This window comes from Odocoileus virginianus, chromosome 9 (genome assembly GCF_023699985.2).
Source record: "Odocoileus virginianus isolate 20LAN1187 ecotype Illinois chromosome 9, Ovbor_1.2, whole genome shotgun sequence".
NCBI lineage: Eukaryota > Metazoa > Chordata > Mammalia > Artiodactyla > Cervidae > Odocoileus > Odocoileus virginianus.
The window spans coordinates 25,567,863-25,594,696 of record NC_069682.1 but is presented as its reverse complement, the minus strand read 5'-3'; the positions used below and the strand labels follow the sequence as shown (position 1 = coordinate 25,594,696).

Here is a 26,834-nt window from a genome sequence, read left to right as displayed (position 1 = left end):
ACAACGACAGTGCACATTCTGATGAGAAACACAAACTCCCAACTAAACAAATGCATCATGAAAAGTGCCAGAAATGTAATTCATAGAAAACACTGCGTCTGTGAAGACAGGAGTGGCCAGTCCTGCCTGGTGGGCTAATCTAGGTCAGTCTCTCAAACCAGGTTCAGGTCCTACATGATGAATCCAAGGGGAGGTGCTAGGAGTCTCAGAGGTCAGGTGGCTGCTTTAAACCCCGGCTTGGTGGTCATCAGCGTCCAGCAGACATACATGAATGAGAGACCATGGTTCATCTTTCCCTTTTCTCTTGTGAATTTAAGAGCTTCTGTACCACCCCCTCCCCCCCCCACCGAAACCCCCGGATCTTCAAATAGCTGTGAGTTGCTATTTCTATAAAGTAGACAGGGACTCTTTAAATGGTTTTCAAATGATATAGGAGCATTTAGCAAAAATCTGGTCAGTTCATTTAGCATAAAAGGTCTAAATTAGGCAACCATAGGATGTTCAAAATAAAATTGTGACTATGGATACAACTTGATCTCAGATTTTGATGGAGAATTCCTTCAATCCTAACATTTCTACATTGAGTCATTCAACAAATGTGCCTTGAGTTGCCCAAGTGTACACCTTCTGTCCCAGGAGTTGGGGGCCCAGACTCTGGGTCCAGTCAGCCTCCTCTGCAGACCATCACCAGCAGTGTGGGGGAAAAAGTCAGGGGCCCACCCGGCAACACTGTTTTTAGAGTGATATTCACTGCGCATTCAGAGACCAAAAGCCAAATGGGAGAGCACAGCAGAGAAGTGAGATGATTTTCTGGAAAATCCAGTTGAGAATTCCACTTGGGAGGAGGAGCAGGGCCCTAGATGGTCCCCACACAGTCTGAGTCATTTAAGCCTTTCCCCAAGCCTAGGTGGCACCAGTGGTAAAGAATCCACCTGCCAATGCAGGAGATGTGGGAGACTGGAGTTTGATCCCTGGGTCAGGAAGATCCCCTGGAGTAGGAAAGGGCAACCCACTCTAATATTCTTGCTTAGAAAATTCCATGGATAGGTACAGTCCGTGGGGTTGCAAAGGGCTGGACATGACTCAGTGACTGAGCATGAGCACTGAACCCTTTGCTCTGTCCACAGGTCGTAGTGCACATAGCTGGCATTCTGAGAAGCAGTAGGACAAACAATAATTCCTATTCTCTGGGAGAAAAACAAGACCCAAATCCTCACATGTCTCATATGATTTAGAAAATCTAAAGTGGCATCAGGTTAGCCAAGTTTGCAATAAGATATCTAAGAATTAGCTTTTATGATCTATCTTAAGTGAGATTTCCTTCTGACTTTTTTCAAATGAAAGTTTACCAGCTGCATTTCTTCACCCTAAAGTCACTATTTTAAAGTCATCATGTTCTAATCAGTAGTGAATGACTTAGTAGTTTTTGTAATGACTAATGAACTTTTATCTGTTTAACAAGAATTTATTTAGTGCTTACTGTGTTCCAGGCCCTGGAGACATAAAGCCTGAGTTCTAGGCATCAGGAAGGGGCCACAATCTAATCAATAATTATAATATAGTATAATAAATACAATCAGATAAATATGAACATCCTTGATAGTCCAGTGGCTAAGACTCCACACTCCAAATGCAGGGGGCCCAGGTTCGATCCCTGGTGAGGGAACTAGATCCCACATGCTGCAACTAAAAAAATGATTGTTGACTACTGCAATGAAGATTGAAGACCCTGAGTGCCACAACTAAGACCTGGCACAGCCAAATAAGTGAATGAATAAATAAATATTTTTTCTTAAAACAGATAGCAGTGACAAAGAGCGCATAGCTGCCTCCTTGGGAAAGACGGAGCTAAGGCTTTGAAAAGGAAATGGTATGAGCGGGTTGAAAGATGAAAGGATGGGTTGTAAACATCCATGGCATATACATAGAGAATGTATTATCAGTGTCTGAGCTTATATGGTAGAGTTCAGGTTGAAAGGCCCCTTATCAGTCTTCTGACCCAGTATCCCCCAGCCAGAAAATCTCCAGCAGGAAGCACTGGTACTAGTACACTGGTCTCCCAATGATGCTCTGGAATAGAGCTTTAGATTTCCCTCCCCAAAGCAGGGGTCAGGGCACCTGCTCAGGATTTTCATTTATTTTGTACATTAGTTGACATAAGTTTTCCTTGGAGGGAAAAATAGTTCCACAACTAAAATCCACTGGCCTGGTACAAAGAGCATGAGACCTTTGGGGTAGCCCCATGTCCATAGGCAAATGAGATCAAATTATTTAAGGCAGGAGAAAGTGATCTGTAAACTGTAATGCAATTGAATACCTCTAAATTATTTTTTTTAAGTCATTTTTGTTATGATCCATTTGGGCCTGAGTTCCTTCCTTTACAAAGTGAAGACATTTCACCCAGAAGTCTCAAGTCCCCTGGGTAGCTCTAGACTTAAATGCTTTGGAAATTATCCAGCTTTCTCTTAACTCTTTCTGAGGACGAGAATGCTTTTTCAGTGTACTCCTTTGCACTGTTTTTGATGAGACTTAATACTGGAATTAGAGCATCTTGTTGGTGAATTACAACTAGTCACTGGTTTTGAAAATTGCAAACACTGGCACGCAAAGCTGAGGCTATGTGGTTTTCACGATATATGGCCGTTGCAAGAGCTGGTGATGTTTTTTTGTTGCACATATGCCCAACGTTGGTAACTTCAAATCTTGCTTTTAATGACGTATTTATGTTCTTTTGGTAGCCAGAAGTGCAACTTGCTGAAGGCTTCGATGTGTTTATGCCTAAATCTCAGCTGGACTCTATATTGTCAAACTACACTCGCTCAGGAAGCCTTCTGTTTAGAAAACTGGTGTGTGCATTTTTTGATGACAAGACTTTGGCTAACTCCTTACCCAATGGGAAGAGGAAAAGAGGACTCAATGACAACCGGAAAGGACTAGACCAAAATATTGTGGGTGCAATAAAAGGTTGGTCTGCCTCATTTCATTTTAACGGGGTCTTTGTTAAGCTTTGCCTTCATTCCATAAAGATGCAGCTGAAACTGTAGTCAGTGAACTAGAGGTGAATTTAACTTGCTGTTGGACATCTGCCCACCGGCATGGCTTTTGGGTATGAGCTCCTTAACCCTCCGCCCCAAATACCACTAGAAATTGCTGTTTCAAGGTGATGTTAACTTGTTAAAATCAGAATTTAAAAGCCAGTCTGATCTGCTGCAGAACCAAAACAAAATCATTCCTTAATTAACTTTGAAAATGAAAGTATGTTTTCCTCTCAGTCATTTCACACTAAGAACTTCCTCAGCATAGGATTTCTACTTAGATTTTTAGTTGTCAGAAGAAATATAGCTGTGATGCTCTTTTGAAAGAAAGTAAAACAGTTCTCTCCAAAGTTGAGAAGTTGCTTTACCAGGTGACTGCTTCTAAAGACACCCTAAGTGGAAGTGAACCCACTGTGAAGCCAGACCCTACTCTGCTCCCTGGGGTTTTGTGATGTGGAGTCATGCCAGTTACACGTAGACAAGACCCTGTGTCTCCCCATGCACACCTGTGAAGGTGTGTCTGAATCTCACTGCGTTAGGATAGCCAAGTGCATGCATACATGGATCTTCATTTAAGTCCAGTTCCACATCCTAGATGTATTTTTTAATTTAATTTTTCCTATTCCTTAATGTTAACATGTCTTTATTTAGGATTCTGATAAATGTAATTTTAGGTAATAGAAGTATTTCGATGTGACTTTCAGGAAGAATGTCAGTGAATTGGCAAATTTAAAACACAGCTGCCATGAACATGAAATCTGGGGTCCAGCCTTAGTTCCTCTAGAATCACTGACTGGAATGTTCCCCCCTGGCTGTGGACTGGGACTGGCATCCAGAAAGCACCCCCAGCCTTCTATATCTTGGTCCCCGCAAAATGAGTCAATGAACATAATAGCACTTAGAGTATACTTGGAAACCCATGACTGACTTTTGAAAATAATACAATTTTTAAATGGAGCTAGCAAGTACCAGGCAGCCTTTGTTCATGGCCAGAAGGACATGAGCCTTCATTAGCACAAAATTTCTTATTCTCCAACAGTTTTTTCACTTAAAGTGACAGTTGAGTTGTAGTAAATAAGCTACAGAGATATCATAATCGGTGCCACTTCTGAAAAGAATGATTCAGCCTGAAGCGACACTGAAAACAAGATTACAGAATTTGAAAAATAGCCAGTGATGTAACTAGGACTTGCTGAAGTGAAGAAGGGTCCTGTTTGGATTTAATATGGCTGGGGCTTGTGGAAACATGAAGGTCAAAGCTGATGATGCTTTTCATGCTGAAGCTCTTAAACATGCTGCAATGTAGCCAGGAATTGTTTTAATTTTCTTTTTTTTTTCCAGGGCAGTATATTAACAGTATGAAAGTATTTGGAAATTAGAGGATCATAAAAGACCACGTTTCATTTTAATGACAGTAGAAGAGTTACCCTAATCATAGATGATAATGAAATATATCATTACAAGTAGACCGATACGGGTTTTATTCTACCACTTTCCATTTAGACTGGCCATGATACCATAGTCTGAGAAAGTATATTACTAACAGAAGTAGACAACACGCCTTAATCTTCTTCACATCTCTCCTCTTTAGCTAAAAATAAAAATGGCAATGAGCCCTCTTCAAACCCTAGTGCATCATAGAGCAGTTTATTCAAACCAAGAAGAACTTTAATTTTCCGTACTCTTTTTTTGTTGAATTAGACCTGGCATTAAAAATTCTTTTAGGACAACAAACAAACACAGTAACTTTAAAATAGACGGAAATCCACCCATAAGACACCAACAACCTAAGTCAACAGATATTGTATGTTCGCTTGTTTGCTTCCAGTGTTGATTCATAGAAACATTTTTATTTTTATTTCTTTTCCTTCTTACAAAAATAACACATGCTTGTTAAAAAAAGAAATCCAAACCATGAAAAAACAGAGAAAGCTGAAAGGCTTCCATCATCCCACTCTGCAGAGGGTCTGTGTGCATTCCTATAATCTTCGTTAAAACTATGAATGAGGTGTCAGCTTTGTCTAACGACAACATTCTGTTCATACTGATCAGCCAGCATTTTTACCTGATTTTTCTGACAATTTCTTACAAGCAGCTTGAGGACAAGCTTTGTCATCCTGGTTTTTTATTGCCTGTTGCACCTCACTGAGAGCTCTACACCCAGTCGGGTTTCCATAAATACACGCGGGGTGAATGAATAGATGTAGGTTTTTGTTTTTCATGCTGACTTTGCCTTAATTTATTGACATAGTGGGCCTAGTACTAAACATCCATCCTCAGGGCTTCTCACACCTAATTTGGAACAGCTGACATCAGATGTTGCTGTAAATTTTTACTTGTTAATAAAGTGCCAATGAAACCAAAAATATGGAAACAAAAATTGAATGTAAATTTGAATATAGTTCTCTTAATTCCCTAATTTTCTTCTTTTCATATCATACTTTGACTCACTAAAAATTTATTGACGCACATACTGCAATATAAAGTGATTTTTGGAAGTAGTTATTAACTGAAGTTCTTTTTTTTTGGTTTTGTCTTGTTTTGGTTATCACTGTGCTGTGTGACTTGCAGCATCTTAGTTCCCTGACCAGGGCTTGAACCCAGATCCCTGGCACTGTAAGCGCAGTCCTAACCACTGGACCACCAGGGGATTCCCAAAGTTCCTTTAAAAAAAAAAAAAAGAGAGAGAAAATAACAAAATAACATGCATACATGAAAGAGACCCAAGAAATCTAAGCAACTCTTAATTTAAGGTCTTACAGAATAATTATACCCAGTTTTTCTTGCTATTATTAGAGTTAAAAAGAAATTTATTTCCCCAACCAAGTCTTCTGAATCTGAGTAATCTGGCAAAGTAATAAAATGGTTTCTTTCTTTATAATTATGGCAAGACTACTCATACTTTGAAAAGATTTTACAAATATTAAGTGTTCTGTCTTTCTTCCTCTGTCCTTTATGGGACAGTGTACCAATACTATATTAATTTGCAAAGTTTTACAACTTAGGGATATACAAAGGCTGGTCAATTTTATAAAACCTTCAAAGTATAAACAATAGTGGGGCTGGATTTTGTTTCGAAGTGATAAGGTTGGTTAAGAATGGGAACAAAGATGAAGGAAAACCTGTAAAATGCTTATAGATAGGAACAGAAATGTACTGAAAAAGCAGTTTATTGTAGGATTGTTAACATAGCTCTTTGTAGTGATAATTAATATTCCCCATAGTATAGTATCTTGAAAATAAAATATAAACCTCTTTATAGAGAACATGCTTTCAATGTAATCTCATCTGTCTTATGGTAGCTAACACTTATTGGTAATTCATTAAAAATTCATTTATAGCTGTGACCCAAGGTGTTGATGATGGAAGGATCCTTAATTAGAAACATCCACCTGGGCACTTGGAATTGAACTCTGGGAAGAAGCAACTTAGGATCTTATTAAGTGGAGTCTTGGGTTTTGGTGCTGAGGAGAGTTTAATATCCTAGATTTAATTTGGAAATGATCTTACAGCCAGGATGCAGCATTGAGGTCAGGACCTAGGCAGACCGTCCTCCCTTCATGCTTTACCTGCCGGAGACCACCTAGTTCTTGATGTCTTATGCCAGGAGACCATGCAGGGTGACCCAGTGAGAGTTATGTCAGATATTGACATAATCACTCATGTCTGAAGGCTCTTCAGAAAGTATAGTTGCAGTAAAGCCATTTTTAGAACCTAGGTTATGATTTTTAATTCAGCTTCATAGTAATTAGTTGAGTTTTATTATTGAGTTGGCCCAAAAGTTCATTATTGTTTTCCATGGTCTTAAGTAAAAACCTGAACGAACTTTTGGGCCAACCTGGTACTATCCAACAAACTAGATTCTTGAATCCTCTTGCATTCAGAGCAAATTATGTCTGCTTGTCAAATGCAAGAACCACTCTACTGCCCTTCGCTCACTTCATGCAATACACGATGCAGCACAAACTTCGATGCTGCTCTTAGGGGCATCTAGGGTGCTGACCTGCTGGTATGGCCCACAGGGATTGGCATATCCCCAGGAGAGCCTTGGGTGGTGGTGTTTCTGACACTTCATGAAACCCACCCTTTCATAGGCTCTGCTAAACAGACCACCAAAACCTCTCCTTTTCTTCCAGCAGCTCAAGAGACATCCAGGGTCTGTATTTGTCATTTTATTTTTTTGAACTTTTTGGCTGTGCCTCTTGGCAAGAGGGATCTTAGTTCCCCGACCAGGGATCGAACCTGCACCCCCTGCGGTGGAAGCACAGAGTCTTAACCACTGGACTACCAGAGAAATGCCTGCCGTTTTAGAACTCCTTTATTCTCCAGTTTTATTGTATATCATCACTCATTTCCTTGGATTTATTCCCCAAACGTGAATAGCTGTTTTCTATCTGGTCTCTAATAGACTTTAATATGTTTGGGGGTGGAATCTACATCTGACTTCCTAGTCATTTTTTTAAAAATAATTTTATTTATTTATTTATTTATTTATTTTTGGCTGTGCTGGGTCTTTGTTGCTGCGAGGACTTTCTCAAGTTGCTGCTAGTGGTGGATACTCTTCATTGCAATGCGTGGGCTTCTCGTTGTCATGGCTTCTCTTGCTGCAGAACAAGAGCCAGGGCTCTAGAGCACGTGGGCTCAGCAGTCGCAGCTCTCAGGCTGCAGAGTGCAGACTCCGTTGTGGTGCATGGGCTTAGTTGCTCCACAGCACGTGGGACCTTCCCGGAACAGGGATCAAACCTGTGTCTCCTGCATTAGCAGGCAGATTCTTCACCACTGAGCCACCAGGGAAGCCCTTCCTTATTTCTTGATGGGAACTTCTTTGTGTTCGGAGAGATCTCTTTAAGAACAAGGCTGAAACATCAGCTTCCTTTTTCGTTTCATTTATGGGAGAGGAAGCTGAGGCTGTGAGAAGTTAAGTAAACAAAGGAAGCAGCTAGTAAGTGGGAAAACCAAGATTGAACCCCAGGTCTCTCTCCAAAGCCATTACTTCATTTCTTATATGAGGACTATCTGAAAAGAAAGAAAGGTATCTCAAATTGAAATTTTTTATCTTAAAATTTTGCATTTTGGATTCTTTATAAATTCCACTGGGAAGGTGGCCATGCTAATGATTTGAAATGACTGGTCAGTTGTGTGGTATTCAGGATGAATTTCTAGATAAGCTTAGCTCTCCTTCAGTTTATTTCCTAGTTTCTAGGGCAGGTCTTCCTTTGAAGACACTGAGAATCAGTCCCATTGACAGTGGGGAGGAAAATAGAAGTATGATCCTTTCCCTAGGGGAAGAGACACTTGCAGTACATAGAACCATGGAGAAGGAGCATGCATGTCCCACTGCACGTGCAGCTTCCAACACTGTATATAAGTTCAGTTCCAGGTGAAGTGTTTGCCCACTGGAGCCAATCGATGAGTGCTTTCATTCAAAAATCCTTTTAGTTTCCATGTTACAGCGTTGGAAGACACAATGCGACTTGCCTGCTCTTTCTCCGTGGTTCTTGTGGTTCTATGTACTGGAAGTGTTCATGTTAATGTTTGGCAGAAACCAACATAATTCTGTAAAGTATAAACATAATTTATCCTTCAATTAAAAAGTAAATTACTTTAAAAAAAGAATCCTTTTAGAAGATGACTAACCATTGTGGACAGGGAAGCCTGGCATGCTGCAGTCCATGGGGTTGCAAAGAGTCGGACATGACTGAGTGACTGAACTGAACTGAACCATTTGTGAATTTATCTGTTCATCGGTTTACATATCAGATCAGCTTAAAACAGGACAGGACTGCATAATATATGATGACAAACTCCAAGAGATTATTTAATGACATCACATTCATAACTTGTCTGTGACCACCACCTAGTTGTTGTGATTGGCATTCTCCCTGTTTTAATGGAGGCCCAGCAACACATGGGTAATGTTGAACCTTGATCATTCTGCACCTCGAACCCTATGTGTTCAACCCCTGCCATAGCTGGTCTCGCATTTCAAGGTGCATCAGAATTACCACAGGTATTGGTTCAAAATTCAGATTTCTGGGTCCCCTCCTGGAGACTGATTCAGCAGGTAGAGGGTAGTCCAGGAATCTGGATTTTGCACAAGCAGCTGCTGATGACTGATGGTGGCTGTTTCCAGCCACCTTGGCAGGGCTTCCCTGATGACTCAGACGGAAAAGAGTCTGCTTGCAATGTGGGAGACCCGGGTCCCATCCCTGGGTTGGGAAGATCCCCTGGAAAAGAAAAGGCAACCCATTCCAGTATTCTTGCCTGGAAAAGCCTGTGAACGGAGGAGCCTGGTGGGCTACAGTCCATGGGGTCGCAGAGAGTTGGCCACAGCTGAGCGACTCACACACACACACTTGGCAGAGCAGCGCCACCCCAGCTCGGGTTGTGATGACTGGCTCCAGGGAGACTCCGTCTGGCCTGGGCTGCCTGGCCCTCCTGCGCATGTCCATCCCCCTGTTGCTAAGAGTGCCTCTTTTCTGAAGCCTGCCCTGCATCTCTCCTGGAGCAAATGACAAGATAACCTGTGTCCACAGCTGTCATCATTAGACTGTCTGGGGCTTAACCTGATTTTTTTCCTGTCATCTGACACGGGTTCTGGTTTCAGACATACCCTCAGTGCCTCCCCGGGACTGGAATGATGAACTGCCTCGTTTCCCAAAGTGGAAAAAGGGCATAGCCAGACTCAGCCGGAGACTAGTGTGTGGATCAATAAACACATGTGTAGTATGCTGGGAGGCTCTGTTGTCACTACACAGAAGGTCGTCTCTGTTCTTGGCAAGCATTTGCCCAGACTCCTCCTCAGTGGCGTATCTGGAGCACTTTGCCACCAACTTGCACACCAAACAGCATCATACAGAAGACGTGGTCTTGGCCGCTTTTCTGATTCCAGTTAAGTCACAAGAACACCCAAACATTTGCAGTATTTTCATTGACCTCACAAACTTAGAAATCATCAGCAGGCAAGACATTTTTGTTAACAACACTCAGGCTTATTACCGACCCACTGAGAGCTGGGAACAGGTGCCCCGACCTTCAGGGTGTGCAGTCCCGCAGAGCGACAGACCTGTAAATGGTGAGCCAAACCCAGCACCATCTCCAAGACAAGACAGGATGAACGTCAAGTGCCCATTACTGATGGAGTGATTGCAAATCCCGGTTAAGAGAAGGGCTCACGGAACAGGTGACGTTGGAACTCAGTGTCCTAGATGCAAAGAGAATGGAAAAGGTTAACTTACAGAGTAAGATTAATGAAGCTTCAACACAGTAAGACATTGGGTGAAAGCCTTTCGCCTCCAGAACAGTTTAAAGTCTATTCTAAGCATAGGGCCTTGAATCCTCGCCAACCTGTTTACCTTCGAGTGTTTAACTTCATGAATATAAATGCCAATTGCCATGGATGCAAACATAAGTTTACCCTCAGGGATTTTCAACCTGGGCTGTGCTTTTTATTTTCTTAAAGTATTAAGTCTTTATTGAATTTGTTACCATATTGCTTCTGTTTTTTATGTTTGGGTTTTTTGGCCTGGAGGCATGTGGAATCTTGGCTCCCCAGCTAAGTGGGAGGGATCGAACCTGCACCCCCTGCATTGGGAGGTGAAGTCTTAACCACTGAACTGCCAGGGAAGTCCCTAGGGCTGTGCTTCTTAAAGCTTCCTCAGTATCATCCTGGACTTCATGAGCCAGAAAACTTGGGATTGGGGCCATAGGGAGTAGCCAGATTGTCCCTCGTTTGTCACTGGTCACCTGTAAGCTCAGAAAAGGAACCTCCTCCCCTTCCTCAAAGGGACAAGTCCATCTGCATAAGGAGCACGGGACACATGGAAACGTTTGTTGAGAAGGACGTTGTGGCTTTTGTTGATGTTGTCTTCACCCCATCTCATCACAGCCGGGAGCCCGCCATGGATTAACTCGCTGGGACTCAGTTGTAAGTCCCGGGTACTGAGTTCTCACCCAGCCGGCCTTTCAGCACCACAGCTGGGGCTGAAGTAAACAGCCTCCTGTCAAAAGAGATGGGCTTCTGTCGCACAGGCAGGGCCCCACAGCACAACTGTGCCTTTTGTGATGCTACAGGCGCCCTTCCCAGGGTGGACGTTGTCGATTCGTTTCTCTCTTATGACGGTTTTCTGGCAGATGCTAGTCATATGTCCCAAGGGAGAAGTACCTTCCTAATTTCTAGCCACGGCACAGTATGACATGGCCTAGCCACAGCCCTGGACAGAAGAAGCAGTATTTTCTGCTTAGCCCACCGCACTATTCTTTAAATCCCTGAATTGCGCTGCTAATCTGAAATGCTCGTCAGCATCTTCAGGTAATGCCACGTCTGTTTTCTTTTGCATTGCCAGGAAGCAGAATTGGATAATGAGTCCCAAACTAGTCAAATTACATTCCTCGTTGCTTTTCTCCTGGACCTATCGTTGGTGCTAGTGATCTGGCAATTATTTTAATTCATTTCCATGAAGAGTTATTGACTGTCTCCTACAAGAGACTCAGCAGACTTCTGAGAGACTCGGGAATTGACGTCCGCTTGGACAGCTGCCCCACAGATGTCTATGCAGTGATCGTGGGATATTTGCTGTCACTGTGGTACCAGGGACTGGTGGTCAGCTCACAAAAAACCTAGGATACATGTCAGTTTCCATTAAGAAAATGCCTCAAAATCCACGGGCCTTTATTTAAAATTGAACTGAAAGCTGTCATGGATTGTGGGTGCCTGGAAGACATCTCCATATAACAGCAAGCCTGGCTGCAGCTGTCTTAGAGAAAGACGCTGCCTCTTGGAATTAGTCAGGTTTTTGCACTGACTCTCCCTTTAGTCAAGTCTCTGTTTCGCTGACTGTGTTTCTAGGATCTTCTTTCTCCCTTCTGGCATTTGTTTTGATTATGATGCTTCTCCATCATCAGCTCCTGGTATTTCTCAGAACCGTAGTGTCCCCTTGTCAACCCTTTGCCTTTGATCACAGAGCCCATCCAGCAGGCCTTATGTTACATACAAGAGTCCCAACACCGCTCCATCACCACCCATCCCACATGGAAGCAGCTTAGCCATCTACAACTAAGTAGGGGAAAATCTTAATTAGAAATGTGAATGGAAGCCAGGTGCAAAAGGAGACAGGTGACAGCAGGAACCAAGGCATGCAGGCCATCCAACCTAACCACTACAAGATGTGGGGACATGTCCTGGCCTCTTTCTAGAGTCAGGGTTGGTCCTTCTTACCCATGTGTGCCTCACCTGAAAGGTGGCTTGGACCTTCTTACACTAACATTCCCTGGCAGGAATTTTTTTTTTTTTTGGCTGTACCACTTGGCATGCAGGATCTTAGTTCCCCGACCAGGCATCAAACCCACAATCCCTGCAGTGGAAGCACAGAGTCTTAACCACTGGACCACCAGACACACCATTATTGACAGCAGCATCAGCATTCTCCTGCTTTTCAAGTTTGAAAGCTCAGACATCATGAATGCCATTTTTTCCTTTCTGCCACTGATCACTGGGTCTGATCACAACCCAGTCCTATCAGTGCTTTCTGTCCTTTCTCTCCCGTTCACTGCTCTCAGCTTCTCTGACACCATCCTAGTCCAGCTGTCTATCACTTTGACCCTGAAGTTCTGCAGAAACACTTTCTAAATATACTTCCTACCCCTCACTCTTCATCTAGGTTGTACTAACAGTATACTAACAGCCACTTGTAAGAGTCCGTGGCATTTTTCCTACCTCCTCTTTGCCTGTTAAATCAAGTGCAAACTCTAGCCTTTCCCCAGACTCCCCGGAGCTTGACCACATTCCCCCCAAGCTCCTACCTGGTGAACCAGCCCAGCACTGACACTGTTCCTTAAGCATCACTTGCTTATCTCAGACTTTGAGCCTCGCTGTGTTCCCCAGGCTATGATGCTCTTCTCCCTTTGTAGACAAATCCTGCCCGTTCTTCTTAGTCCAGCCCAGGTCTCATTACCTTGACGCTGAGACTCTCTTCCTGGTGCCTGAGCCTCCATCCATTTTTCCTTTCTCTTCACTCCTATAGCACACAAGTTACATTTATACAGCTTAAGCGTACGTCCTAACCCTTAGCTTTGCTACTCATGGTTTAGGTGGAGGATGGCTCTATCATTTATTGCCCAAATTGGAACCCTTTGAGAGTGAACATGGTGCTGTTAATCACTTCACTGGGTAAACAGGCATTTTGAACTCTCCAGTGAAAATCAGGATCTTTGGTCATCCTACTTGTGCTTGGACATCTTATCTTCCCAAGACAGTGAGCGCCTAGAGGGCAAATCTTACATGGGGAATATTTGCTTTGCATGTTTCGTGGCATGTGAAATGCAGTTAATGATCAATAAATGCAGGAAGGAAGGAAAGATGGATGGAGGGAATCAGGCAGTCAGTTCATCCTCACTGAAAAAGCTGGTGTCTTAAAAATCAAAACTACTCTACCCCACATGAATTCAAGGTAAGCACACAACTTCTCTATGACCAGTTTGAAGAGAGCCACTGAAGTTAGAGAAGGCAGAATTATAAGTTTGAAGATAGAAGAAACAACAGTAACAGACAAATCAGGTGGTATAGAGGAGTTGAGGATGGTATAAATCTTGTCAGTCAAAACCATCAAAGCAATCCTGAATAGAAAACCTAATTTGTATTCTGTGGAGGCTCTGAAAGCATGAATTATCATTATATATCAAAGAGCAGCCGCCACAGTATGCAATAGAGGAAGTGTAGTTTTTCCCACTTTCATTCACACCAGAAAGTAATCATCTCCAAAAGGTAAAGTGTAATAATTTCCTCATGGGATTTTGATTTTAAATAAACTCCCAAATTGAATCCCAAAGCAAGCTAAATGTGCCATTTTCTGTCTTTTACCATCTCAAGACTTCTTGATAATGTCAGTATACTTATCCATCCCTGTGTTTCCTTAGCATCCGTCATCACGGCACCTCGGTGGCTCAAAAAGAGAGTACTGAAAGATTGAGAACTTCCTCTTGTCAATCTCAACATAACTCCCAAATTTCCTTAAGCTGATCTCAATTAGAAGGGAGTTGTTCACCGTTAAGAAAGAAGAGGAAATAGAACCCCAGCTCCGAGGCATCAGCCCTGTCCTAACGCCCAGCATCTTCACTGCCATGCTCACTTGCAACATCAGCCACGGGCGGATGGAGGCAGGGATGGGGTGAGTGTGTTGCTCTGATGACCTGATCCCCATGGGCGAGACCTCAGCACCCCCTCTGCTCTCACAGCTCATCATTCTTGTCCTTCCCATCTCGGCCGTCTCTGAATTTCGGTGGTGGTAAGGGACAGAATGGTCCTTGAGCTTCCCAAATATGTCATCACTCGTTCTGGTCCTGTGACTATTAACTGGCCAGCGGGCGCACTCAGGACCTCATGGAATGACTTCGAAAGTTCACAAGCCACGAATCCTAGCTTTAAAAACCAAGAGGAAAACTCAGCACTTTCCCCTCATTTGTTTCTATGAAGAACAGATACACATAGAAGCAATGCTAAGCAATGCTTAGCTACTCAGTGGACGCGTGATTTATGCCACTGCCCAACTATCTGAGCTGATGATTCCTGAGATTTTAAATTTCATTTCACCCAAGCCTCTCAGTTTCTGATCTATGAAGTAAAGGAGTTATATTATTTCTAGGGTGCCTTCCAAGCAGAATTTCATCTATGATCTTGAAACGTTTCTCTTTACCAAAAAAGGGGGGTACATAGTGAAACACCATTAGGTCAAAGTTTGCTATTCACCAGACCTTAATATTTAGCAGATACAATTCATCCCCTTGAAACACACAGCACAGTAAGTGAACATGTGGCCACGTGCTGCACCACAAGCCAAAGAAAAGTGTTACACTTCTCACTAGTTGTGATATAGATGAGCCCTACTGAGGGGTTCCTCATGTGTGTGCGCGTGTGCACGCTCATGTCCAACTTTTTAGGACCCCAAGGCCTATAGCCCACAGGCTCCTCTGTCCATGGGATTTTCCAGGCAAGAATACTGGAGTGGGTTACCATTTCCTCCTCCAAGGGATCTTCCTGACCCAGGGATGGAAACCATGTCTCTGGCATCTCCTGCATTGCAGGAGGGTTCTTTACTGCTGAGCAACCAGGGAAGCCCTTGAGGACTTCCTTAGATAAAAGTAAATAAAAATTAAATTTGTTTAATGTAAGACACCACTAGAGGCACTTCCTCTTAGACACAGACACCACTGTAGCCAAAGCCAAATTTTAAAAAAAGAGACAAGGAATCTAGTTCTTTTCCTCTAGACGCTTCTCTGGCCTCTGATCTTTGAGAATCGCTGTGATTCCCCAAGACTGTTCTAACCTCCAAGTCCCACCAGTTTGGGGACAATGAAAGGAGCATCATGGGATGTAGAATTACTCCCAACTGCCATGTAAGGTCTTGAGACACTGCCTTCTCCTGAAAAAAACAAAGTGTGACTTGGCTAATTTTTCAACTTGCTTCCAATTCAGAAATTCTGTGGTTCAGTGCTGCTAAGTCGCTTCAGCTTTGTCCGCCTCTGCCACCCCATGGACTGTGGCCCGCCAGGCTCCTCTGCCCATGGCATTCTCCAGGCAAGAATACTGGAGTGAGTTGCCATTTCCCCCTCCAGGGGATCTTCCTGACCAAGGGATCGAACCCGTGTCTCTTGGCAGGCAGGTTCTTTACCACTCGAGCCACCTTCAGTAAATTTATCCAAATTCTCATAATTAAAAAATATGTCCAGAAATCGGTTTTATGGCTATCCAGAGTCTTCTTCATTACAACAACCACCTAGAAGTTCCCGCCCCGTGGAAGGCCCAGCACCGAGGACAAAGTATTCCATGGTCGTTGTGGTCAGCTATGACTCTGCTGAGCCAGCTGCCTGCCCTGCAGGCTCCTACATATGCAGTTCAGTATGATATTCTGATCTCATCAGTAAACACATTATTGTTTGCATGACTGCTTTAACTTTCCTCCTAACCTGAAGACTTCACATTTAGGTGTGTTTGTTGATACACTTAAGCTCTCTCTTGTTAAATCAAACCCCAGATGAACTCGGGAACTCAGTGTCTTTCAAAACTGATGACTATTTACTGAAGAATTCTTCCTTCAGTTCTTTTGAGTTAAGTCACAGACCTGAAAAAAAGAGTTTCTCTGATTTATTCTTCCACCAACCATGCAGTTATGCTGCCTGTCATGTGCCAGCCACTAACAAGAGAGCTGTGATCTCTGCGCTTATCGATAATCCAGATGATCACTAGATGGTATGATTTAAAAACCATTGGTTAACCAACTCAGGGAGGCCCTTCCTGAGAAGGTCACACTTCAGCTGAGACCTGCAGGATGATGGATTTCTGCCTTCACCTGTTATTTCTAGCAGGCAAATCACCCAGACTTCTCCTGGGTCTCTTTTATTTATATTTTGGCCATGCTGCATAGCGTGCAGGATCTTAGTTCACTGACCAGGGATCGAACTCATGTTCCCTGTGGTGGAAGCTCAGAGTCTTAATCACTGAACCACCAGAGAAGTCCCTGCTGGCTCTCTTTTACGGAAAGCTTCTGATGCTCATTGCAAGAGAGAGTATGTGTAAGGCATGATCTTGAGACCCTTCAGCACTGGTATTTCCATGGCCTCATCCTAGGAGACATTGTCTGATCTGTTCATAGACTGATATACAAACAGCATTTGTCTGAATTAGCAGTAAGTAGTCTTGAGGTCAAAAGTGGAAATAATACATTCTTCTTCATCTTGAATGTGTTGAAGATATTTTCCAAGATTCCTTTTCTCTCTGTCTTACCACCGAGATCGAAAACAGATGTTAGACTTACTTCATACCCCACCCTCGCTCCTTAATTTTTTAAGAATCAAAATGTTCCTCCACCAGACTCTCTTGCTCTTTCTCCCTCCTGTTCCAGAGTATCGTGAAGTTGGTATGAATCTTCCCCATTCATTTTTTTCATCTTTACTGCTCAAGTATGTATCCATTCATCACATTTACTACTTTGGGAATTTGTGAGTGTACATACATGGCTTCATACCATACTTTTTTTGCAAGTTTGTGTCTTTTTTTCCTCAAACTGATCCATATCAGTACATTATAAATCTAGTTTATTCCTTTTAACTGCTCACCCCTGTATAAATAAAGCACTTTCTTTCCCCAGTCTTCTGTTCATAGACAGTTATGTTGGTCCTCCTTGCTCTTGATTTTCTGTGGAAGGCGGTATGCAGTAGGCAGTGGAACTAAGTCTCAGGGTAGAAGTGTTGTCATCACCACTAAGGTTTGTCCAACAGCTCTCTAATGCCAACAGTATGGTTTAGACATCCCCCAGCAATGGATCCAAAATCCCATTTTTCCTTATTTTCACTGACATCTGGTATTAACAAATTTGACTTTTGTCAGTCAGATGGGTCTCAAGTAGCACCTGAGGGGGGGGGGTTCCCCAATAAGTAATGAGGTTGAGCATCATTTCATATTTATTACTATTTGGTTATTTGCCTGTGAACATCCATCCTTTTCCTGTGTTTCCCATCAGGTTGTTGGTTCCTTGTTGACTTGCATGAATTCTTTCCTCTGTTTCAGGTGTTTAAAATATTTTTTCTTATTTTCCAACTTGTAGAAACTTCTGACCTTTATCATACCAGAGTTTAGAATTAGCAGTCAGATGGATTACTTTATTCCTTGTGCATTTCTTGTGCCCTTTTTAAGAAGTCCTCCCTGCCCTGATTATGTAATGATGTTCTTTTTTTTTTTCCCCAACAAAGTTTTCAAGTTTTCTCTTTCATATTCAAGTCTTTTATCCATCTGGAATTTACCTTTGCTATAAAATTTGAGGGAGGGAGTGAATGTGTTTTTTTCCTATGGGTCGTCAGTTATTTTAACACCATACTCTTTTTTTTTTTTAACGTGAATTGTAATCCAGCTCTGTCATTAATCGCCCCTTTTCCATGTTTACATTTGGTCTTTTATCTGCCTCTGAGCCAGTCCTACACAGTTTTCATTAGTTTGGCATTGCTGTAATTCTTAATATCCTGCAGGTCCTGTCCTCTTTTTTTCTCCTCCCCCTTCCTATTCTTTCCTCCCACATTCTGTTTCTTCATCCTCAGGTACAGCCTTAGGTCATTCTTTGAATGCAGGTCTGTGTGGCATAGTCTTTCCATCTTTGTTCTGCATATGTCTTGTTTCATCCTTGCTATGCACCCAAGCTACCCGAGGCTGTGTCCCTCCCCATTCCTTACCAAGGCCACCCGGGCCCCTTGATCTGGAGGGGGAGGCGTGACCCCGCGGACCCGGGGAGGGGTCTCCCACCCCATGGCAGCGTGCCTCTGTCTTGTGTGGGTGAAAGTACCATCAGCATTCACAGCTGTCACACGTAAGCATTACCTCAGCTATAGATTCGTTCCTATGGAGAAGTCAGCCACTGCTCTTTTCCAGAATCTGTGTGCTCATTGTTGTTCAATCGCTAAGTCGTGTCCAACTCTTTGCAACCCTATGGACTGCAGCATGCCAGGCTTCCCTGTCCTTCACTATTTCCCGGAGCTTGCTGAAAATCATGTCCATTGATTGAGGGATACCATCCAACCATGTCATCCTCTACCGCCCCCTTCTGCCCTCAACCTTTCCAAGCGTTAGCATCTTTTCCAATGAGTCGGCTCTTCACATCAGATGGCCAAAGTACTGGAGCTTCAGCTTCAGCATCAGTCCTTCCAATGGATACTCAGGATCGTTTTCCTTTAGGATTGACTGGTTTGATCTCCTTGCTGTCCAAGAGACTCTCAAGAGTCTTCTTCAGCTCCAGTTTGAAAGCGTCAATTCTTCGGTGCTCAGCCTTCTTTATGGTCCAACTCTCGCATTCATACGTGACTACTGGAAAAACCATAGCTTTGGCTAGACCTTTGTCAGCAAAGAGATGTCTCTGCTTTTTAATACATTGTCTAGGTTTGTCACAACTTTTCTTCCGAGGAACAAGCGTCTTTTAATTTCATGACTGCCTTAAAAATTAAATAACTTATATGGAAAATAATCCCTATTAGCTGTGCCACCTTGCGCCAGTTATTTAACCTGCCTGAACTTTCAGCTTGTCCTCACAAAAGAGATAGGATCACAATACCTGTGCCACCAGGCTCCTGCCAAGCTTAAATGAGACAGATGGTGCTCAGCACATGCGGAGTTTCAAATCATAGCTTGGAAAGAGGCAAAGGAAAGAGGGAACGGTTGGTTGTGGGCTGGGGTGCTGGCTGGCCTATCCTCACTTAGGTGGGTGGATGTGGGCGCAAGCAGCCTGCAGGGAAACCTGGTCGGCTTGTCCACCTCTCCTCTGGGGCTGGTCCCAAGCTTCCTCCCCGCTTGCACATCCCCAGGACCCTGCTGCGGACAGCTGTCTTTCTCACCCTCAGTCCCCAGCCCCTCACAAGGTCCAGGAGTTTGGCAGATCTAACGAGGACTCCACTTTCAGTTCTGATTGATGTAAACCTTGATTTCTGCTTGTTTTTCTGATCAGAAGTTTACACTAAGTCTGCCAATCAGAAGTAGGCTCTCAGGGCTGCCTAAAGTTATTCATGGTGAATTTCATGGTGAAATGAAAGCTCCCCAAGTCTTCTCCTGCTTCATTACATTGTCTGTGTGATCCAGGGGCTTTCTTTCAACACCTGTACCGTGCCCTGCTTTTCCCAGTGCAGAGGGCCAGAAAATCGCATATGGAGAGCCCTCTAGAACAAGGGTCCCCAACCTCTGGGATCTAATGCCTGATGATCTGAGCTGATGTAATAATAGAAGAACATGCCCCAAAATGTAAAGTACTTGAATCATCCCAAAACCATCACCCCACCCCCCCACCGGGTCCATGGAAAAATTGTCTTCCAAGAAACTGGTCCCTGGTGCCAAGAAGGTTGGGGACCACTGCTGTAGAAACTATCACATGAACAGACAGCTGTTTGGGGAACATGGCTGATCTGACCTGTTCCCCCGTCACATCCAGACACACGCCACACACTGTGTTCACTGGTAATGACATCAGATGCCGGGTTCCCAGGGAAGGATCCGCTTAGCTTATTCATTATTGATGCACAATTAAAGGGCAGGGTTTGAATGAATGCAGGCATCTGAGAAAAGTCCTTATTTGCGTACAGATCAAATTGAACCTTTGTCATTTCCCTGGCGACTTCATGCATCTTTGTGCCTTGGGACCTCAGATGATGTTAAGCAGAGTAGATGCTTCCACAGTTGTATTCAGTTTAATGGTTGGCCTTAATCCACTTGTTCAGATAATTTGGACTTGTGTAAAATCATCCCTCGCTTCCCCTTGATATATTAAACTAGGAGAGAAGGGAAATTTCTTTTCAGGACCTATTGCATTCTGAGGATAAGTGCAAATTGTTCTCCTCTGATTCTTAATGACCCACTATTAGCATAGTAGGAAGCCCAACGCATTACTGCAATACCTCTTTTCACATCATTACTCCTAATGAAACTGTTAGCAGGGTAATAGCTTGACCTTTAGCTATAGATTCAGATAGCAAAAATATGTTCTGCTTACCCAATACCTATCCACATAGCATATGGAATGTTTTCAGATCAATCCACCCACAAACCTTTGGCCCCTTTCTGAGGCCTCATCTACCCATGTCACAAGGAATAGGATTTCGTCCTCTGTACGTAGATTCTAGTTAAAAGTTTCTTTTAAGTTTGGGGGTAAGCCAGAAATGAGAACGTCAGTAATATGCTCAGTGGAAATAATTGTTTGTAGATGTATTTTTTCCCCGAAAGCCTAATGGTTTGCCTTCAAAGTTCTCAGATGCAGACCCAGGAGGCAGAGAGTTCCCTGGTCTCTTGTGATTGAAAGCAGATAAGCTTTTGCTGAAAGGAGAAAAAAATAGCCAGCAATTGTTGCCTTTTGAACACGCAGCAGAATACTTGCGCTCAGGATGAGATTAGAAAGATCCCCTTAGATGCCACCCACACAGTAGGGGGCCTTCCCTCTACTCCTGAACTTGCTCGTTGACACATGCATCTGCCGGGAATCACTTTGATGTTGGCATAATCCAAATCTATTTGGTTTATTTCAAATCTTTACTTCCTAATCTGGGCTAATTTGGATGCATGCATTTCCCAGTCTAGGAAGAGAGGGGTTGCCATGGAAATTAATTACATAAATAACATTACAGGGAAGGAGGGAGATGTTTACCTGTAAGATGGTACACTCAATCATTTTGTGGTACAATTTTCTTATAAACTACTAGGGTGCCAAATACAGGTACTTTTTTCTAGTTGTTCAAACAGGATTTCAAGAACCTTTCTGCAGCTCTGATTAAGAAGTGTCACAATAAGAAATGTCATTGTGGGTATTTGACTATAATAAAACCTGGTTACTTTAAATATGTGCCATTAAGACTTTCTGCTAATTCAAATAGGCCTTGCTCCTCCAATTGGCCTAAATGTCTGAGCTGTTGTATTTACTTCTGTCAGAAACAAAAGCAGAAAGTATGTTTGTTTATCCTTCAGACGTTTATGGGGCTCTTAGTTGGGGGCATTGCAGTAGGTGCTTTTAGGGAGATAAGACGTAGGCCCCTGAAGTTGTCTACAGTCTGGTAGAGGAGACTCGCAGGCAGCCCCACCCCTAGGATATTGTCCCCTCTGCCTGTCTCCCAGGTGGAGCCTGCCTACTTGCATGGCCCATGCATCCTGTGGTGGGCAGTCTGTTGATGTTTTCCCTGGACCTTAATTCTGCCTCCTCTTCCTCTCATTTGGGAGTTGGGATACAGACTTTACATCAGCACCACTCCGCATCATCCTCTCTCCCCCAGGTCCTGCTGGCATCTGGGAAAACCTCACCATTCACATGACCGCCTAGAGCTAGAGTGTCCAGACCTTGTCCACACTGGCTCTCAACCTCCGCTTCAGCCCTACACCACTTACCACACGTCCTGCTACCCTTTCTCCCTGGCACTTCCTTGCCAACCCCACTGAGATTTCCCTTCCCTGGTCTCTTAGATCGTCCCAAGTCTGAACTATTTTCTGGCTTCACTTGCTTCCTAGATTTGGGTGGAAAGGAAAATGGATGAAGGAAGCAGTAATTCATTCCGGGGGAGGGGAGCAGGCATCTTCACCAACATCTTCAATGCTGTCCTTTATATCCTGTACCTTTGCCAAAACCAGCCAGCAAATTCGTAACCCTAGACCAGCCTTCCCATCGCCATCTCCTCTCCGGACGAGGAGCTGCCAAGTGCCCTGGAGAAAACGCCTGCCCTGCGGTTGCCACCACAAGCACGCGGCCCTCCTGCTCAGCACCCTGCATCCTCACTGCCTTACAATTCCAGATGTTCCCGCACTCTCCCCACCCCTCACTGCCAGGTCCAGTGAGGCCTCAGGGGCGGTGATGACCACCTCTGACCACTTCTGAATCCACCCCTGTCTCCCCCTTCTCTGGGTTCAGAGGAGGAAGTTCTCCTCCTGATTCTGGTCGAGGGTCACCCCTCTCTCTCCAGGATCCCAGCCCCCAGTTTCTCTGGTATATGGTTCCTCTGATTGTTCCCTCCTCCTCTCTGGATCCTACCCCCTCCAACAGTGCTGCCTGCCTTCCCCCACCCCAGCCTTCCTTCTCCTCTTCTTCCCCGCTCCCACAAACGTGGTGTTTGGAGAGTGCTATCTCTGGTCACCCTCCCCACGTCCTTGCCTGCTGCCAGGGACCCTCTCCACACCTCTTTCCTGGCTCTTCTGCACCGGGGACTGTGGGTCTCTCCCCTGTAGTGTATTCACACACTCCCACCTGCACCAGACCATGCTTCCCAGCTGCTCCCTGGGCTCTATGCCTTAGCCTCCCTCAGACCCCAGGGGTTCCTGCTGTTCTGTGCTTGCCCAGCCCTCTGTTGAAACCTTCTCCCTGCCCACTGTGTTTTCTCTTGTCGTTTTAACAACCACACACGTTTGTGCCCTTGAAGTCTACACCTTGGGCAGAGACCCCTTCCCTGAACTACAGGCATCTGTGTTGAAACAACTGCCAGCCGTCCCCCATGGGGGCTCCACAGATGCCCCAAACTCAGCGTGTCTCAAACCGTGCCTGATGCATCTGGCCCATCCCCTCACAATCCCTCCTCCTGGATTTACAAGTCATGTGAGTCTCCAGAAATGCCAGTTCCCCATCTGTTCTATCATCCCTTCTGTCTTCACTAGCGCCACCCCAACTCTATGACTATGCACATTCCTCAAAGGCATCCGTGCTCCCCCACAGACATAGCTACCCGCCCCGGGCCGCCCTGCATCTCCTCCTGCACAGCTGGATTGTTGATGTGTGTACACCGCCCCCCTCCACCCTACCCCACCCCTGCATCCACGGACTTTGCACCTGCAGGTTCAACCAGCTGCCAATAGAAATATTTGGGGGAAAATTCCAGAAAGTTCCAAACAAAACAAACTTGCCAAGTGCAAGCATCTATTTACATAGTATTTGCATTGTGTTAAGTATTCTAAATCATCCCTGAGATGATTTAAAGTATATGGGAAGGTGTGCATGGGTGGTATGCATATAATACACGTTGTACATATGGGACTTAAGCATCCATGGATTTTGGCAGCCGGGTGGGTCCTGAGACCCATCCCCCACAGATTCCACACTGTTTATGACTTTTTCCCCTTCTTTTACATTACTGTTTACTTAGGATAAATTTATAGACGTAGGATTACCAATCCAGAGGAATAACAGTTTTATGTCCCTTGTCATATACAGCCATCTTATTTCCCAAAACGGTCTTGCCAGTTTAAGCCAACAGTCAAACTCGCATGTACCAGGTCCACACAATTTTATCAATATTAGTATTATCTTAATCGCTTAGCTAATTTAGTAGGTATAAAGTGTGTTTTGCAACTTAGGGGCTTACACATTACTTGAATGTTTTCCGTATTGTTTTTTGCTTAAGTCTACTTTGTCCATTTATCCGTGGAGGCTTGAAGTTACGCTTTTATTTGGGATGAGCTCTTCCTGTGGTGGTGGAAGCTAGTGCCACTAGCTCTGCTCATTCAAATGAAAATTTTATTTTTTATTCAATAGAAATTGTTCACAGTTAGTTGAATCTGACAACATTTTCCTCTGTCCTTTCTTTTTAAAAGAAACCTTTAAAACATTAAAATGATCATTGTTTTAAACACCAAAGAGGCAATGTGACATGGCCACGTGGCAGACCTTGACCTCAAGGGGAGCAGGTTGAAAAGTGCTCAGGAACGCAGCATGAAGCGGAAGTGCCAGCCCCAGCGCCCTGTGCACCGTTGCATGCTGTGCGCCTTTGCTCAGATAATTGTCCTGCTCCGTTGTGTCCTGGCACACAACTCCCAGAGCTTCCTTTGTGCTTCCAGGGAGCTCTTCTCTATTTGCTGCTAGTTCAGGATGCAACAAGTTGACTCAAAGTAGGATTGGAGCTTTCACTAAGACCCAACTGCATTGATCCACTGAGCGCTGGTCCAGTTAGCGGGAATCACCATGAGAACATCATCTCTCTGTGTAATTTTCCATTTGATTTCTTTTTTGATGTGGACCGTTTCTAAAGTCTGTATTGAATCTCTTACAATATTGCTTCTGTTTTGTGTTTTGGTTTTTTGGTCTGGAGGCGTGTGGGGTCTTAGCTCCCTGACCAGGGATCGAACCTGTACTTCCTGCATTGGAAGTCTTAACCACTGAACCACAGGGAAGTCCCCTCCATTTGATTTTGAGTTAACAACAGAAAAGTTAAATACATTAATACACTTGCAGAATTCTGTCATGGGGCCAATGGACCCCCTAGGAAGCATTTTCTCTGCCCATAAGACAATACACTTGGACGTGGAGCAATCAGAAAAAGCAGTTTCAGTAGAACTACTAGCATTTATAGCCAGTTTCATTTGGAAGCACAGGATATGGTGTGCAGGATGGGCCCTGCCAAGCTCCATCTTCACCAAAAGAATGTCATATGGATTTGGAGAATAACCACTGCAGAACTGACATCTTTTAGAAATATACTTCCCCCCGCCCCTTCTTGGGGGTATGATCTTATTTCAAATCTGCATTTTCTTTTTTTCAAATGTTTAACAATATTTCATATTTTCTTTCAGTCTTCACAGAAAAATATTGCACTGCTAATCACGTGGATAAACTTCCTGGCCCAAGAGACTGGGTTCAGATTCTGCAGGATCAAATCAAACTGGCAAGAAGAAGGTTAAAAAGAGGCTCAGGTATGAATAAGTTGCAAGAAAATAATTGCAGAAGCCCTCAACTGAATTCTTAGATGCAAAATACAGTTATTTACTCTCGGATACTTCATTGTCTTTTGAAGGAGAAGCTTTATATAATGTGCCTTGGTTTTGTGTTTTAAAATCTTATTCAAATGATTTTAAATTCACTCTAAGATTAAATAGTGACAGTTACATCAGGTCATTTACTTTAAATAGCACAAATGAAAAAGATTGCTAATCTCATTGGTAGTCTTGTGTTTGAAACAAGGTCTTTTGTGATCTGCTTCTGTTACCTATTGGTTTTTATTTGTTTGGATCTGCATGACTTTATAAAAAGTACTAGTTGCTTTAGGTTAAAAAAAATGAAATAACAATAAACATCCATGTGAAATACCATGTGAAGTAGAAAGAGCTTTTTAAGTAAACTATTCACTTACCTTTTTTTAAATTTTCAATCTGGACTTGGCAATTCTGGGATAATTCTTCTAGGAAAAGTGAACACTGGTTGCATTTGCCCGTTTAGATTTGGGCATCTGAATTCTCAGTCTCCCCAAAGTAGCAGTGGGACAGTTTACCAGTGAAGAATCCCTTTGGAGTCAGTTTTCTGCCATTATGTAGTTATTATTTTAAAAACAAAACAAAGCATAATTCCTAATCAAATCTCAGGACCCCTGGCCTTCTAAGAGCCTACTGTGCCTCTGTGGCTGTGATGTGAGAGTTTGGTGGACAGATTTTATTTATTTTTATTGAAATATAGCTGATTTGCAATGTTGTGCCCATCTCTGCAGTACAGAGTGACTCAGCTCTAACACATACAGACATTCTTTTCTTGTGTTCTTTTCCATTATCGTTTACCACAGGATATTGAATATAGTTCCCTGTGCTGTACAGTAGGCCCTTGTTGTCTATCCATTCTAGATATAATAATTTGCATCTACCAACCCCAAACTCCCAGTCCATCCCTCCCCCTCCCCCTTTTGCTCTGGCAACCAGAAGCTTGTTCTCTGAGTCTTTCTCTCTCATGGGTGGGCTCATTTGTGCTGTATTTTAGGTTCCACATATGAGTGATATCATGTGGCATTTCTCCCTCTGACTTACTTCACTTAGTATGATAATCTCTAGTTGGCATCTATGTTGCTGTAAATGGCATTATTTCATTTTTTATGGTCGAGTAATATTCCATGGCATATATGTACCACATCTTCTTTTTCCATCCATCTGGGGAGACAGATTTTGGATGCTAGAATGTCACACTTTGGGATTTAACAGAGGTCTGGAGGTCCATGAGAACAGTAGTACAAACTCAGGAGACTATCTGTAACACAGCCTCTTGGAATTCTCACCATGAGTAGAAGTAACTGTGACCAAGCGTCCTGAGGAGCCCAGTTACCAGCCCTTGGAAGGAGAGCTCTGGGCTCAGGCTCAGAGTGCCTTTGACAAGACACAGAGCACGGAGGGACCACATGGTTTTTCAGTGTGAAAAAGCTTATAGTCGGACTTCCCTGGTAGCACAGTGAGTAAGAATCCACCTGCCAATTCAGGGGACACGAGTTCAATCCCTGGTCCGGGAAGATTCCACATGCCACAGAGCAACTAAGCCTGTGCACCACAACTACTAAAATCTC

The 26,834-nt window shown here is 43.6% G+C and overlaps 1 protein-coding gene and 1 non-coding gene across 14 annotated transcripts in view; one reads left to right on the top strand and one right to left on the bottom strand.

Moving 5' to 3' along the window:
• BEND7 (BEN domain containing 7) overlaps positions 1–26,834 on the top strand; it is an 86,268-nt gene that overhangs the window by 46,532 nt on the left and 12,902 nt on the right. For 11 of the 13 annotated variants that reach the window (XM_020881324.2, XM_070472103.1, XM_070472100.1 and 8 more), the window contains 2 exons: positions 2,739–2,964; positions 25,090–25,209. In XM_020881324.2, the coding sequence (XP_020736983.2) occupies positions 2,739–2,964; positions 25,090–25,209 (346 nt within the window). Of the gene's footprint in view, positions 1–2,738; positions 2,965–4,376; positions 4,661–13,949; positions 14,201–25,089; positions 25,210–26,834 lie in introns of those variants that run through there. The other 2 variants (XR_002311607.2, XM_020881327.2) reach the window with 2 other exon arrangements.
• On the bottom strand, positions 7,257–7,329 carry TRNAG-UCC (transfer RNA glycine (anticodon UCC)). The gene has a single exon. It is a non-coding gene; the product is annotated as a tRNA-Gly (tRNA).